The following is a 14,794-nucleotide window of genomic DNA, read 5'->3' as shown; positions in this document are numbered from 1 at the left end:
CGGACCATAAGGCACAGTCTCAATGAACAAATCAAGTTTTGGGGAATTTCGACATGAGACGCAAGGCAGGTTATAAGGCGCACGACGAGAAACAAACAAACGCAGCAAATCAAACTTCCATCCGACATCCACACATAGGACACACCCGATAAGACGCACCAAATTTCGATTTTGGGTGCGCCGTATAGTCCAAAAAATGCATATGTAAAATTGTAGGTAAAAAATAGGAGTGGAAATAAATGCTCCATATGTTCTACTAGTGCGCCGTTTTGTCTTACCAGTGAGGAAAAAGCGTATACTCCTACATGGAACCTAAACAGGCTATCAAGACTCTGATGTCCCAATACTTTTCTCCGCATCGAATTTCTTCCACTACAAGCGTCGTGCTGGTGACATCATATCCAGTCTTGTGGTTTTGAGTACAACTCCTGTAGGACCATGGTCTTTCTGTACCATGCAAGTTCAATAAAGGCAGCACTAGTGTTTTAAAGCGTGTCGCCCTTCTGTTTCTTCGACCGCTCCGACGCGAGCCTCAAAAGGAAAAAAAGTTGCATTTTAATAGCAGTGTGGAGCATTTTATTGATTTAAAGAAATCCCGCAGCACGCGTCAATCATGTCGGGCGCCAAAGGGACTTCAAGAAACGAGGCGTGTGTTTTTCCTCGACGCCTCGTCTGCATTCTGCCAGCCGCGGGCATATTAGCGGCATGCTCTGTGAAAATTCCCCCCCCGCCGTCCCCGCCACTCGTCACGTTAGTGTCAATATAATCAGAGGAGGGCGCGCTGCAAGGGGAGATGCCACGTGAGTATATCGAGATGCACAAAATTACTGTCCATCCAGTCGGGATATTTCACCGATCGGGGTAATTGATCGGTCTGGCTGAGGAGAGCGGCTCGCTGCGGAGCCATCACTCACATGTTCACACCTTTGAACAAAATAAATATTGAAAAGGAAGACTTGGACACCCTGCCACTAGCAAGCCCTCTCCAGAGATGTGCAGCTGTGTGAATTAACACTGTTGGCGGGGGGGGGCGGGGCTTGCTGTGCGTTCCATCACAGTGAGTGAAATTAACGACACTATTTATAAACGTGGAGGACAAGCTGTAAGGTAACACAGAACGCGATTATTGTTGGGCCGGACAACGGATTGCTTCCATGAGAGACTGGGAGGCAGGAGGGCGGCGGGGTGAGTTCTGACGGTTCGGACAGTAAAACCGGCCACGCACACGGCGAGCGACGCGGCCGAGACCGAATGGCAGTGGACCGTCGCAAACAAATCAAAGTCGGCGACTCCTCAGCACACAAGCGATTAAGGGAAGAACATCGATTGACACGCTGCAGCGGAAAAACTGCAACCTTCTATCGGTTTTTGAGGGTGGTTATACAATATAGTAGGACCAGATGAAGATTGCGATATTTGGCAGATTAAAATTCAGATAATCTGCAGATTTAAAAAAATGAATAAAGCAACTCTTTGGTGTCTTAATGTTGGTGTCTGATGTTTTTATGTCATTTGAAACATATCGGGCTTAATTTAGACCAAGAAAAAATTATTCGGTATAAACCTTATATGTCTGACAACAAATAATGAGCAGGCAATGGACTGGAGAAGCTTGCCAATAAACGTTTACTTTATTTGAGATTTAATCAATTTAAATGATCGTGGTCAACTTTTTCTCATATCATTCTTGCATAATGGAGTCAGTCCAAGTTTGGGATACGATTAAAAAAAAATACTCTTTAAATTCAAATTGAGGCAGTATATGAATAATGTATGTATGAATAGCAATTTGGCAAATTAAATTGCGTAATGTATAATCAAAAAGTTAATTCCGTCAGCCTAAGAAGAGAATCGTCTTTATTCAATTTACTAACACAATATCAATTAAAAAAAATAATGTGCTTGTTGAAGTAATCATTCACCTTCAGGTCATAGTAATCCACAAATGTTGAATTGAGGCAAATTGACTTTTTTTTCCTCTGAATTTTTTATCATCTCAAAAAAAAAAAAAAAAAACTCCAACATGACATGCAATCATGCTCTTTGGCTAACGTTTTATTTTAGTAGTTTTAGCTTTACAGATTTTATACTTGTGAATATTTCTGCATTAAAAACTATTTTGATTGTTAATCTGATAATCAAATTTCTTGAGATTATTTTTTTCGTTAGTTCCGAGATATAAGAATTAAATTATATTATTATATTAAATATAATTAGTTATTGAAATAAAAAAGTAAAATATATAATAAAATATATCAGTCTGTAGTGTAGCGATCCAAATTGACTGAAATAAATTACGTTTTCCATATATAACTGTACAACCCATTGATGACTATCAAACACACAAAAAAAAAATCATCAGTACATGCAGTATTCTTTTATTTTTATTACCAATATTGTACCAAACAGCTCGGAAAGCAATGCATACAACTGTCCCCAAATTTTGTATCGATTTCCTGTTGTATGGCCTTCTATTACATTTCGCACCCTTCTGTAGCGACATCGCGCCCAAAAAAAAATGACACTGAAATCCCACTCTGAGCCAGACGCTCTTGAGATTTGAAACTTCGGGCACATTCCATATTGTAGGAGCACGAGGGCGGTTCCTCCGTAGAAGTTCAAGGCGGAAAACTGTAGAAATAAGACCTGGGCGCTTGTGATGCACGAGCTCTCCGGGGACACGCCCTAATTAACGGCTTGACCTCCTAATGGCAGCCCCCCCCCCCTTCTGCGAGTTAACATTTATCGGCGACACCCCCCGGAGATGCGCTCAGAAGTGCGCGTATTAAAAGATGTGACAGTGACATTAATGAGATCTCGTCAGGATAAGTGCAAGGGCTTTTTTTTGCTTTTTTATTTCCTAACAATTCATACGCAGACTTTGATACAATTCGTAACTCAGCAGGGTGGGGGGGGGGGGAAGGAAATGACAAAAAAAAGGGAGTCGAAGCCAAAGGGAGCACGTTGAAAGCAATAAAGACACACGCAAACGACAAAATGCGTCAGAAACGCTCCCGTCGATTGGCTGTCCAGTCTTGTCCACTCTTTTAAAAACGGCAGGAGGGAGGACGCATTCAAGGTGAGATCAGGTGACTAAAATTAAAATTAAAAAAAAAAAAAAAAATAGGTAACGTTCCCGTGAAGCTTCCCATCAAGCGTGGTGGTGACATGAGAGTGAGCCCACCCCGGCCCACCACACCCTTCAGCCCATCACTTTGTTTGAACGCTTCCGTTTTTAATCCCACAATGAGTCCCGTGAGAGTGCGGATCAGTGGTGCCGTTTGTCACTTCTTCAGTTGGACTTGGACCAGATCTTGCCGCTGCCTCGCAGCCTGGCGAGTAGAGAATGATGTCACTGGTTATTCGGATTTCGATTTATTTATTTCGGACAAATAAGAGGGAGGGGAGAGGCGCTGTTAATCATTTGCTCTGCTCGTTTTTCTTTGCTCTCATGCAGCATTCATATCGGGTATTTACAGATCCTTCCAAAAGTATTGGAGCACAACATTCCAAATTGTGGTACTGGTTATGCCCGATGTTTCTTCAAAATCCGATGGATTTTCCCCTCTTCTCTCAGCTTCAAAATGGTTTGTTTTCTCCCATCGAGAGCTCTCGGGTCTTCATGTTTGCTGAACAGCAAAGGCCGTTTTCATCGGTGAAACCCAAAGCCAAAAACAAGCACTATCTAATGTTGAATTCATCAACCTTAAAGGCAACACTTGAGCAACTGCAAACCCCCATCAGTCACGTTTCAATATTTCAGCTCACTTGGAAAGTGAAAAGATGCTCTGTTGTTTGAGGCATCTTGATGTCAAGACAATGAAATTAAATCTGGAATTCAGAACATTGTCGTATATTCATCTTTTGATCGGAAACGCACGTCAAAATTCCAATACTTTTGGATGGGACTGTATATATATATATATATATATATATATATATATATATTAATTGACAAATATAAAATTTAGACAACTGGGAATCGTTTTAGATTATGAAAAATGCAAAAAAAAAAAAAAAAAAAACAGATTCCTTAACACTGGCATCCTTCTAGCAGCTTTTAAAGAATGGGTGTCATCATTCGTTTTAATTCCGGTATTGAGGTTAAGATATCATTAATTGGGATTTCAAAACATCAAGTGGATCTTCTTCCACCTGACCGACAAGATGAGGGTCGTTGGGGGGAGGAGAAAAAATAAAAAATAAATAAATAAATAAATAAAAATCAGCCTCCATTTAGCGGGCGACCATGGGGGAAAAAAAAAAAAAAAAGATTGCTTAAATGAGGAGAAAGACGGCAACTGCCCAGAACACTCCGGGTGTATCTGGTGACATTTTACAATCCGGGACAGATGTGCAGTTGAAAGCTGGTAATCGAGGCAGAGCAGAACAACCCTGACAGCCACGTCCAGCAGCAGCTGGCTTTTTAGTGTTTATTGAAAAAAATGCACCCACAGTGGCTCCCTGCTGAATTAACTTTGCTCTCTGCGAGAACATTGGACTAATGGCTTTCATTTAATGTTGAAGGAGACACTTAGCCGTGTTGTCGTTATTACCCGCCAAATGCATATTTATAAAGCGCTCCAAAGGGAAAACGAAAAAGAAACCATCAGATATAAAAAAAAAATAATAAAATACAAAAATAAAAATGACACGTGATGCATTTATGGCAATGGACTGACTTTTAAAGATTTCAGGGAATAAAATTAAGTAAGTTCAATTACATCTCGACCAAAAAAATAAAAAATAAAGAAATAGTAGCACTCACCCTTTCACCTTAGAAGTTTTTTTCCCCGGCTGTCGCGGTTCCTGCGAGGAGGCGGGGTCGCGAGGTTCGGCCGGCTGGTCAGCATCCTGATTGGAGGCTGCTCCGGCAGGGGCGGGGCCAGATGACGGCGACGCCGCGCTGGCCTTCAGGGTTTTCTGTAGGTTTGACACCTGAGGGAGAACCATGATTGGGTCATGAGTCACCAGATTAATCTCGACACCTGCTTGGGCCAAGAATCTACAATCTTTTGTGGCCTTTAAATGTCAATGTGTGTAGCTTGAAATGTAAATTGCACAGTTAGCTTGGAAGCAAAATTATAAAAATGTACAGAAATTTGTAGCTTGAAAAGTACGACGTGCATTATTTTGTGACCTAAAAAGAAAAACTAAGACAAGTTTGTGGTCTAAAATGTCATGCGTTGGCTAAAATGCAAATTGAATAAATATGAAATAAAAAATAAAAAAATGGATCGTAGTTAACAATATGAACGTCACGAGAGCCTGTGACTTAAAATGCCAACTTCACAAGTTTGTGTGGCCTAAAATATTCAATTTACACCATTTTTTTAGCTTTAATATGAGACCTAAAATATAAAATATACAGTAGAGTGAGGCTTAAAGTTGCAGTAGTTGGAAGCCTACAATACAAAACAGAGAGTAGTTCATGGGAAAATTCTAAACTTGATAAAAGCCCGTGGCCTAAAATGTAACTTTTAATGTCCGTTATGCATTTGATTATTTTTGTACCAAAAATGTAAAATACAGTACAGTAGAGTGTGTAGCCCAAAACATCAAATGTAGCTTAATATGAGACCTAATATTTAAAAAGTATACTCGTCTTGTGGCTTCAAATGTAAAAAGCTACGTTTGTGGGCGAAAAAGCAAAATGTTGCTTTTGGTTTAAAAAAAAAAAAAATAAATAAAAATATACAGTCGTTTGTGGTCACAGGAACCTTTCATCACGTCAGTTTATAGTGTGGAAGACGATTAAGTAATTTCATGCCGCTGCTCTTGAGAGATGACTTTCATAAGAGAGGGTTGGTAGTCCAGCAAACAACTGCAAGCACACCAGCCGGGGGCGATGACGAAAAAAAAAAAAAAAAAAAAAACATCCAGTTGGGATTTTCTTCTTAAATATCACAAGTAGCCTGAGGCGTAAAAGGGAGGCTGCTGAACAAGTCGCCCAGAAGGAGCGGGAAGTACTCAAGGCGTCAACACTGACCTCTGTTTCCACTTGAACTTTGACTTTCAGCTGGCTCTCGCGGTATTGATTAGCCCGGGAGACCTGCTCTTCGATGCCGCACAGCACCGCCTCGCAACCCGTGCACCTACGAAGAGAGCAGAAGCACGGTCATGGAGAGGGGGGGGGGGGGAGCGTGCGCGGCGTCGCCAAGAGGGACGTTCACTGACCATTCCTGCAGCGTGTTGACAATGTTGGGTAGCTCGTTCGGGCCCAGGTCCCGGCCCACGCTGCAGTCCACCTCCACCTGCTGGTTGCGCTGGTCCAATTTGCCCTGGATGATGTCGCAGTACACTGCCTCGATCAGCAGGTCCTCCAGCTCGCGCACGTTCTTCAGCTCCAGCTGCTGCAGGAGCAACGAGTACGGCAGGCACTGAGGGGCACAAAAGGCAGCGCGTCACCTCCTCTGCAACGGCTGTGGGATCTTTTGCGGAAAATGGCGCATTTGCTTAAATGTCGCTGGCAAAGGAGGACGATGGGAACAATAAGAGAGTTCGGGCTCGTGACATCAAACGCAGCACAATGCAGGAAGGAGAGAGCCGCAGCAGGACGTCAGATGGGATGTAATTAAGCACAAATCACACCCCAGGTTGTCACGTACTATATACACATCATCACGGCTGTGATTTAATCATAGGCAAAAGGCTGACGGCCTGTCTATTGCTTTTATACAACAGTTCGACATACACCGGTTGTTAGTTCAAAGTAAGAGAAGAGATAAGAAACAAGTGGTGATTTGTTTACCTGAATCAGTCGCGCGGCTCAGCCAACACAAATAGTTCCGCAAAGAAGGGCCCTTAGCTGCAGAGTAAGCTGCTAGCGTGACATGATAACTTTCTTCACCAATTTCGACAAAACAAGTATCAGCTGGAGCATGAAAAAAAAAAAAAAAAAAAAAAGCAAAAATAATAATAAAAAAATTAATTAAAAAAAAAAAAAAGCACAGATGTTGCTTTTCAAATATAGCGAGTAAAAGTCATCCGGAAAGTAAATATTGAGGTAAAATACAGATACTGTTCCTGAAAAAAAAAAAAAAAAAAAAAGATCTAATAGAATCTTCATAAAAATCAACTATTTTAAGTTTGGGTCCGGCATACAATTAGTGGAGCCCAGAGTTCAAAGCAAACACGGTGCAGCAGCATTTAGCTGTTGAGCTGCACACAAATGGAATAAAGTGTAAATGCATTCAAATCCAGGTTAAAAACTATTTCATGATTGAGGTCTTATCGCATTTAAAAAAAAAGAAATTGCTAAATCTTGTTGCAATGGACTTTCTTTTACTAATTTTAGTGAATTATTTTTTAGTTCTTGCCTTTTCCTTGAAATGTTTTCATTTCTTCAGTGCAAATGCTTTTAAATATTGTACTTTTAATTACGTGAAGCACACAAAGTCACCTGACCAAAGCACAGTAACAAAGCAAGTGTATTCCCCACCGCTGGCGCGAAAAAAAAAAAAGGGTGGAAAGGTGCAAATTGCTTCTCGGAAAAGAAAATTTTGAGCTTATGGGTTGAAAATAGCAAGTGCTACAATGGAGAACTTGTCTGATTATAACGAGACAATCCAGCTCGACTGGTGACAGCTGCGCTGCGGGGTGAGAGCGCTGACGAAAGAGAACAGGCACCTTGAGGTTGGAGGCCAAGCTGATGATGGACAGATGGCGAAGTTTGTTCCTCTGAGCGGGTGTCAACTCTGGGAGGGACGCCGCTCGCTCTGGAAGAGACATTTGGTCACAAGATTAGGAACACGGTATGGAGTGCTAAAAGCTCTTCATTTAGTTGATTTACTGTTTGCGCCGCATCATAAATTGTAATATTTTGCTTCTCGTGTAGCTAAATATAGAATTTGTTCATTCATTTACACCTGAAGAAATCACACCTCTTGTGTTAAATAAATATGTGGCAATATAGTGGCACTACGAGGCTGTGATAGAAAAAAAAAAAATCTCGGTGGTATGACGCACCCCAACAACAGAGCATGTTAAAGGGGAAGTCAACCCAATTTTTTTTTTTTAACAAGAATATGTTCTCTGTACCTTCACTGGTCTAAACATGTCATTCTGATTAATATTGTGTTTGTAAAATGTGAGTTAAGCGGTAAAATCCAGCCGTTTTTAGTCATCTCTGCTGTCTGAAAATGACGTCAGAGTTGCTCAGGTAACCTATCACGGCGCACCTGTCTTCTTGAGCCACGATCGGTTGCAACTAGTTCAACTATCTCTGTTAGTGATGCATCGTGACAGGCAGAAAAATTCAAGGCAGAAGGTACATAATGATAAACTTGAGCGTCCATTTTTTTGGTGACATTTTTCTTTGGTGCGTCATGACAGCTTTTCCCCAACGTAAAATTCGTGCCTTGGCTCAATCAAGCTTGGGAAACACGAGAGCAGAGTACTATTACACGGTGAAAACACGAGGGAGGAAGGGCGGTGGTTATGATGCCTTGTATCTTCTGCAGTTGAGTAAATAAACATCCCCTGGTCAAATAGGAGAATTAAGATCAAGATTAATAATTGAAATGAGCAATTACATCAAGTTGGTGTGGCCCCGAATAATAAAGACACAAAAACGCGATGAATGTGTCGCCTTTTTTTTTTTTTTCTCCGTCTCTTGCTTTGACAGAGACAGTAATGAGTCAGTCAGAAGGCGTGCGCCAATTTGTTTGTGAAGCAGCTGCCTGCGGCACCTTCCGAGACCATGTTTATTTAATGCCTTCCAGTCAAGGCGCCTTGCCTCGCAGCAACAAAATACAGCTTGTAATAAAAGAGGTAGCTGCGAGGGACACGGGCGAACGCGCGCGCACGAGGGTTTTCTAGCGCCTTTTTCGCATGCCACGACGCACCTTTGTAGTCGCAGTAGGTTCCGTAGGCGAAGAGATTGAGGAGCTGGTACATCGGGGCGTGAGGGCCGTTCTCCATCTGGCGAAAGAGAAAATGAAGAAGAGATCACATCAAATTACGGTAGTAATGAGGTAGAAATACTGACTGAGGAAGATTCCCAAAAAGAGTAGTCGCGATTTGATATTTTAAAAATCACCTCCATAGGCCATATCCCTATCGAAATAATAACAGTGGAGCTTTGGCGCCATCTTGTGGCATCTTGGTGCCGATGAACTATGTTAAACTTAGAGGAGGAGCTTCATTTATTCAGGGCGGTGACATGTCCAATATAAAGTAGTGCTTTGCCGCCATCTTGCGGCATCTTTAGGCAAATCTAAATAATTTGGCGGGGTGGGGAATTCATTACTCACAGATTTTCCCTACTCACGTCAGGACTTTGCCCCGACAGCAGGGGGTCTTGAGTCTACAGTGCCGTTTCTGTAGAGTGCTTTGATGCCAAGAATTAAGTTAAAGTGAGGAGAGGAGGTTCCACGACTAGACAATATAAAGCCCGGAATAATATAAAAACAGTGCTTTGGCGCCATTTAATGGAATCTGTAGGCAATTTGAAACCTTTTTTGTCAACTGCAGTTTTTTGCCATTTGCAGTAGGGGGCAGGTCATCGACTTTGCTCGTTCTGAAACAATCTGCCGATATTCATCCTGATTTCTTTGCCTTTATTAAACATGACTGCGTGCAGAAAAGCAACGTGGCCTAAGTTGTCCTTGACAGTGATAAAGAGGAGCAGCTCTTCAGTGAGCATGTGACTAATCACATCTATGCTCAGCAATGATTTGGCCAATCAGAGTCAAGGACGCTGTGCATTTGCACCATTGTTCATTCTGGGTGCTTAAAAAAGACGTTTTGTTTCTTTTCATTAATCCCACAATTCACGCAACCCAAGGCGTTTCCAAGATAGAACAGAAATACCCGGGAATGAGCCGAGATGGGATTTGGAATAAATTCTGCAGAAAGTAAACAAGCGTATTAGCAAATTAGCCGCTCCAGCGCGCAAGATGAATATGCATATTAGCACAAAGTGACTGCGAGGGCCCGACAGCGTTTCACTTTGCAAATATTAGCGAGTGAGCCACTTCACGTTCGTCATGCACGCTCCACTAGATACACCTACACCATCTAATGAGATCCTGCACTTGCTGGATTTGAAATTGCCTAAAAAAAAAAGATCTTTTTAATTGGGTGCCATGTACATCATTGGCAGTATGAAATTGCTCAGCTTTGACTGACACCGTTGTCAATTTAACCAGCACCACCATATTTTTTTTTTATAAGGTGGTTTTAATTAAGAAAGATACGGATGTATAGTGTAAAACAAATGTGCCTTTAAGGGGTGTGGCTTAGTGAGTGCCTTCACGAGCTGCGTGTGAGCGTCGGAGTATGAGTTGCGGCTTACAGCAGCCCATTGCGAGTACGCACATTTTGCATTTCGGTAGCCCGATCACATAAAGTGCGTTCCAAATTATTATGCAAATTATGTTTAATCAATGAAAATGGCGATCAACTGTTTGGGAACAATTTGGGTGTTGCAAGTAGCATTATTTGAAGACATTTTTATAGGTTATAAATAACTAAAAATAGTCATTAATCCATTTTCCAAAAATGTTTAGAAATGACAAACGCGACGAGTGTGTTTGACTGTTAGTTCTGTTCAACGAACGGCTGAAAGCACCTTGGCGACTTGCGAAGGGCATTACACTAACTCAATTGCACCCCCCCCCCCATTTCACCCAAGCGGCAGTGCATCGGGTAGCACCGTACGTGAGCGGTGCCGTTACCTCTCTGACGTTCGGCAGCTCTAGAATGTCGGAGAAGACGTAGAGGCCGGGGGTCTCCAGCAGAGAGCTAACAGCCTGAGCCAGCGCCGAGCCGGACAGAGACAGGAGCTGCTCCACCTCCATCTACAAAAAAAAAATAAAATAAAATTATAGATATGCAGACGGCTGCTTAATCGCAGCAACTCATGAGACAGCTGCGATGCATTAAAGGAATATCAACGTTCTAATCACTGCGAGTGTGTTAAGACGGCGCTCAAAGCCACAGAACAGACTTTCGGGGATTCCCTACGCTCGTGACGGGAAGCGCAAGCTCCGTGCAGGCAATCTTCTCGTGCCCTTCCAAAGCAGCTCGAGCCTCTTGTGGTGCGATGAAACGACATGCAATTGATACCTCAAACACGCCATTTCAACCACGGGTATGGCGACATTTATCGTTATACATTTTGTCAAGTATTGTTTTAAATCACAACAACTGTGACATCAATTTGAAGTTTTTTTGATTGTTTGATTCAACTAAGCAAATTAAAAGTGAGCGAACAAAGTGGCATCATGGGCTATTGATTCGGATCAGCTATTTTAAGAGCTTCCTCCCAGAGAGCACTCGGTGGCCCACTTGGGACATCTTAGTCCGGCAATACATGATACAATTATTCAGCTTGCATCAGAAAACGTTCACCACTGCGGGCTAAGTCTTAAAATAAATGCCACAACAACCTACACAGAAGCTCGGCATTCTTTTCAGGCTCAAAATAAATAAATTAACACATTAAGTAAAGCTTCATGAATGAGGATGGACGCAAATGGATGCTGCCAATGTATGGCAGCGGTTCGCAGATGCAAAAAAAAAGATATTTTGGTATTTTAGAGGTCAGCTAGAAGCTGAAATTAAGGACCAGCAGGTTGGGGGATGACCACAATGTAAGCCACTGGACAACTACCAATACTTTTTCGATTTTATATTGTCACTGGACAGAGATTCACAATGCTCTGCGGCGTGTATCGTTAAATATACAGTCGCTAAGAGATTGATTAATTGAAATAAATAAATAAATAAAATCAAGTTAATTGGGAGTAAAAATGTTTTGGTCATCTGTGTTGTCCAATTGGCTGACAAGTTTGAGTTCAGAAGTTAATTAAATAAGGGGGACGTTATATGGAACATTATTGGTGAGAAAAGAAATAAATGACGGAATGCATGTGAATATTTAACGGTTTTGTGTGTATTTTTTTTTTAATTTAAATTCCGCAATGATGGCAGCCATTTGTTATGTTTCTACATCGACGAGAGAACATGGTGACTTTCGTACAAATTTGGGTTCCATATAAAAACAGGGTCTCTGTCATAAACAGAAGGCCATGTTTTCCAAAGTAAATGCTTATTTTTTTTTATTTTTGCTTTTAATGGGGCTGGTAAAATTTTATGACAAAATGTGAATGTGTTACACATAAAAAAAATAAATAAAATAAAAAAAAAATAAAAAAAATCACATATGCTTGCTCATAAAATAAATTAATCACATGAATCGGGACAAATCCCGCTGTAGGGTAAAAAATGTAATTTGCGAGTGATTTAACAGGCAAGCAAACAACGTGAAGCATTTAGCAGCTTGTTCGTGACATCTTGAAGGCTCGATTGTACAAACACAATGTGTCGCATGCACCCCCATCTCCCTCATCTGAGGCATTATTGTGACAATGTTTAATTGAGTTGAGCAGCAGATGGCATCCCGATAACCAAGACTAAAAAGATACACAGCGCAACTCAAACGCAAGTCGGAGCGCCAACAGCTGACAAATCGGGTCAACCGAGGACATCATCAAGTCATGAAGTGTGCTCATCGCAAAGTCTGTTTGGGTTTTATTTGACGAGTTCGACAGGCGAGTAACAACAAGAAAGAAAGAATTCTGCACTAGACATTAAATAATTAATACTCACTCATCCCAACACTAGTAACGAGGTCAACCATGCTGTTTTTGCTTTACTGTTATTTTTTTTATTAGAAGTTTTTGGATGAAAAAAAAAAAAGGGTTACAGTCACCTTGGCTTGGAGTGTAGTGCTGCAACTTTCTTGCACTAGAACACAAATTCGACCGGGCTGCTAAAATAAAACTAAATAAATAAATAAATAAAGTCCCGCGGCTAATAAGAAGTGATGACTCTGAAGATCACCGCCAGCCATTTTTACTACTTGAGTTTTACTGAAATTAAACCCTGCCTTTAAAGCGCTTATAATGTAATGACTTTTGTAGCGTTTTCCGCAAATGTAAACAAGAATTTGCCATTTTTGCTGATGAGCTGGAGTTTAAATGAGATCCTGTGAACCTTATTAGGAGTAAGAAAAACGAGCATTCACATTACGATTAACGCCCGCCGCCATTCGCAAACTCACAAAATGGAGAGAATGCAGAGAAAGCTCCTGATTACGGTACTATTGTTTAACAGAGGAAAAACTGCCGGAAATAAATATGACAAATGAAAATCATCAATTTTATTAACCTAATATCGACATTAAGTGCAAAACATTTGGATTTCATCTTTTATCACTACTTGTTACAAAATATTTCATTTTTTTTCCAGACAGATACAAGTACTAATTTTTACTCTTGAGTACTCAGCGATACCACTAGTACTTATGACACAGCAGAACTTTTTGAGCAAACCTTTATCTCACATTTGAGTCACCGATGTGTCAAATGGCCACAGTGAAGCACCAAATACTTATGTCCTTTTTTTTTTATCTTAGGAATCTGTGGCTGGTATCAATACCATCCATGAGTACCCGATATCTTGAAATAAGGCCGGTATTGGCCTGATACCAATACTTGGTATTGGTACTCGCCCATCCCAAAAGAAAATCTTACAGTTTGGAAATATTCTGCAGCGACACACAACATAGGGCTCCCTCCTCCAACATACATGATTCAAATGACCAGCCCATCAGCAATACAGGAGCCTGCTAACAATCCTGAGTTTGAATCAAGTGTGATAGAAGAGGGAAACATGTAAAACATGCATGATACTGGCCCTCAAGAACCGGATTTTGTCACCTGTTTGAGGAGTAAAACTTCTGCCTTATGTTTGACGTTTTAACGTTGATCATCAGGGTTGTCGCTGGAAAGTCAAATATTTGTTGGGGTAGAACTTACTTTAACGTTTGAGATTTTTTTTTTTAATTAATGAATGTATATACCACCTGCAAACGAGATCCCTGATTCAAACGTGATCTTAAAAGTATTTAAAAAACAAATATTTACTAGAAGACAATGCCAACTTTGACGTTTAGCACTACTTTGTTATTTTATGATTTTAACACCTGATCGTGTCGACAAAAATAATTGCACCTGCAATATAAAGACTGGTTTGTCTATTGCCTCCTCGACTATAAGAGTTTCTATCGTCATCCGGTGTTTTATAGTCACTGAGGTCGGGGGAAAACAAACGATGAGACCCATCTTAAAGGTGTGAAAATGACACTAATAACACGTAACTCGGTTTTATTTGTGCTAAAATCGGCATGTCAAGCTAGCGCATTAGCATCCACAACGCTCCACAAACGGTAGGCCACGGTTAATTGAAAGCCTTTACATCGACCGGAATTAATACAAAGAGCCTCATATATTATTCAATAAGTCCGGGGAAGTATAAAAGTCCCTATAAAAGTTATAAAACATTACAAATTAGATTAAATGTTACCTTGATGTGTCGATAGCAAGCGGATTAGCCTTCCCGGTGGGTCGTTCACTTCCGCTCAGCTACGTACGACAACAAGATAACGTGCTCTCTGATTGGACACTGGGCGTGGTTTGTGTCCGACGCACGTCACCGGAGTGAAGCATTGACAACAGCGACATCCAGAGGCCATTCAACGTTATACCAACACGTTCACGCATTGATTCCACCCCCCCCCCCCACACCTGAAATGTTTTCTGCTTGGGGAAAAAAGTGAGGCAATAAAAAAATATATATGTAATGTAATAATTTCACACTTTTTACACTAAACGACGAGGTGCCAAATCAAGTGACCTTGGCTGCAGCTTTCGAGTTGCTCGTCTGTGGACGACGTGAAGTCTCTGAGCCAATTAAATGTGGTAGCTGAACACCTGCTCCAGTCAGC

The 14,794-nt window shown here is 41.2% G+C and overlaps 1 protein-coding gene across 1 annotated transcript; it reads right to left on the bottom strand.

Moving 5' to 3' along the window:
* Window positions 1–2,362: 2,362 nt before the first annotated feature.
* Window positions 2,363–14,514, bottom strand: cops7a (COP9 constitutive photomorphogenic homolog subunit 7A). Its single transcript, XM_088305746.1, has 8 exons — window positions 14,374–14,514; window positions 10,680–10,802; window positions 8,847–8,922; window positions 7,630–7,718; window positions 6,178–6,380; window positions 5,990–6,095; window positions 4,769–4,938; window positions 2,363–3,332 (listed from the first exon to the last, which is right to left on the bottom strand). Exons 2-8 carry the CDS (start codon window positions 10,800–10,802, stop codon window positions 3,293–3,295), a joined length of 807 nt encoding a protein of 268 aa, XP_088161872.1. The 5' UTR covers window positions 14,374–14,514; the 3' UTR covers window positions 2,363–3,292.
* Between the last annotated feature and the right edge of the window lie 280 nt (window positions 14,515–14,794).

This window comes from Idiotropiscis lumnitzeri, chromosome 10 (genome assembly GCF_059441095.1).
Source record: "Idiotropiscis lumnitzeri isolate Australia: NSW breed Sydney's pygmy pipehorse chromosome 10, RoL_Ilum_1.0, whole genome shotgun sequence".
NCBI classification, from domain to species: Eukaryota; Metazoa; Chordata; class Actinopteri; order Syngnathiformes; family Syngnathidae; genus Idiotropiscis; species Idiotropiscis lumnitzeri.
The sequence above is the reverse complement of the archived record's forward strand: the minus strand, read 5'-3'. Positions and strand labels throughout refer to the sequence as shown.